The sequence below is a fragment of the Pyrgilauda ruficollis genome, unplaced genomic scaffold (assembly GCF_017590135.1).
Source record: "Pyrgilauda ruficollis isolate IOZ18807 unplaced genomic scaffold, ASM1759013v1 scaffold880, whole genome shotgun sequence".
NCBI lineage: Eukaryota > Metazoa > Chordata > Aves > Passeriformes > Passeridae > Pyrgilauda > Pyrgilauda ruficollis.
In genome coordinates, this window is record NW_024530822.1 from 1 (window position 1) to 1,683 (window position 1,683).

At 42.8% G+C, this 1,683-nt stretch overlaps 1 protein-coding gene across 1 annotated transcript in view; it reads right to left on the reverse strand.

Annotated features, from left to right (window-relative positions):
* Positions 1 to 1,417: 1,417 nt before the first annotated feature.
* The window catches only part of LOC121364723 (E3 SUMO-protein ligase PIAS2-like), a gene marked incomplete at its 3' end in the record, with an annotated part of 11,495 nt that continues 11,229 nt past the window's right edge, over positions 1,418 to 1,683 (reverse strand). The window contains exon 6 of the mRNA XM_041488202.1: positions 1,418 to 1,666. Within this exon, the coding sequence (XP_041344136.1) occupies positions 1,418 to 1,666 (249 nt within the window). The remainder of the gene's footprint in view (positions 1,667 to 1,683) is intronic.

The window sequence follows — 1,683 nt, forward strand, 5'->3', positions numbered from 1 at the left end:
AGAGGATTAGACTTATTGGAGGGAGACTGGGAAACCATTTATACAGATTCCCAATATTCATTTGGGATAGTACACACATTTGGGAAAATATGGGAAGAGCATGGATATCTAAGCTCAAAGGGAAAAAGCTTAGCTCATGAGAATCTAGTCAAGTCTGTATTAGAATCTCTACAGAAACCAACAGAAATAGCAGTAGTCCATATAAAAGGGCACCAGAAAGGACACAGCCTTGAAGTTAAAGGAAACCGGTTGGCTGACCAGATAGCAAAGGAAGCAGCCTTAGAACCGGGACCAGTGAAAGTTTTTAAAGCAAAAACCACACCTGAGGAGGGAAAAACAAGAGAAGAACCCATATTTAGTGAAAAATAATTAAAGGCTATAAAAGATTTAAAGTTACACCAAGGGCAACGAGGGGAGTGGCTAACATCAGACGGACGGGTGTTTTTAAACAAAGCACTTGCTCGGACGGTGCTAACAGAACTACATAAATTAACCCACTGGGGAGTCCAAGGACTATGTGATCATTTCCTAAGAAGTAACCTGTGCATAGGTGTATCCATTCTTGTTAACACCCTATAGCACAGGAGACTATTTAGAAGGTGAAGAAGCTACCAGAAAATATTTAGAAATCAATGGAAGAACCCTAGCAGGACTTAGAAAAAGAGGAAGAACCCTAGCAGGACTTAGAAAAAGAGGATACCTCCCCCAAAAGTCGTGGCAAAAGTAATCTTAGAAAACATTATCCCCAGATATGGAATGGTGAATACCATAGACTCAGACCGAGGTCCACATTTTGTGGCCCAAACATTGCAAAATATAATTGAAGCTTTAGGAATAAAATGGAGATTACACACTCCGTGGCACCCCCAGAGTTCTGGGAGGGTAGAACGAATGAACCAAACCCTCAAAAATGTATTGACTAAATTAATCGAAGAAACAAAAATGAATTGGCTAAAGTGCTTGCCCCTAGCGCTTTTGCGCATCAGAACAAGACCTCGGTCTGATATAAAGATTTCACCCTATGAAATGATGTTCGGACTGCCATTCTTGTTAACACCCTATAGCACAGGAGACTATTTAGAAGGTGAAGAAGCTACTAGAAAATATTTAGAAGTCGTTGGAAGAACCCTAGCAGGACTTAGAAAAAGAGGATACCTCCCCCAAACCTCCCCTCTTGACACAAAAGCACATAACATCAACCCAGGAGATTGGGTTTTGATAAAATCCTGGAATAGTAAACCATTAACGCCTAAATTTGAAGGCCCCTTTCAGGTACACATCATCACTAATTCTGCTGTGCGGACCAGAGAAAAGGGTTGGACCCACATCACGAGAATTAAAGGACCAGTCCCACCCCCGAACATTGGACAAGACTCATCAGTGTCTCCATCTGGTATTGGACCAGATTCCCCACTACCTTCACCCCCGAACATTGGACAAGACTCATCAGTGTCTCCCTCTGGTATTGAACCAGACACCCTACTACCTTCACCGCTGAACATTGGACAAAATTCGTCAGTGTCTCCATCTGGTATTGGACCAGATTCCCCACTACCTTCACCCCCGAACATTGGACAAGACTCATCAGTGTCTCCCTCTGGTATTGAACCAGACACCCTACTACCTTCACCGCTGAACATTGGACAAAATTCGTCAGTGTCTCCATCTGGTATTGGACCAGAT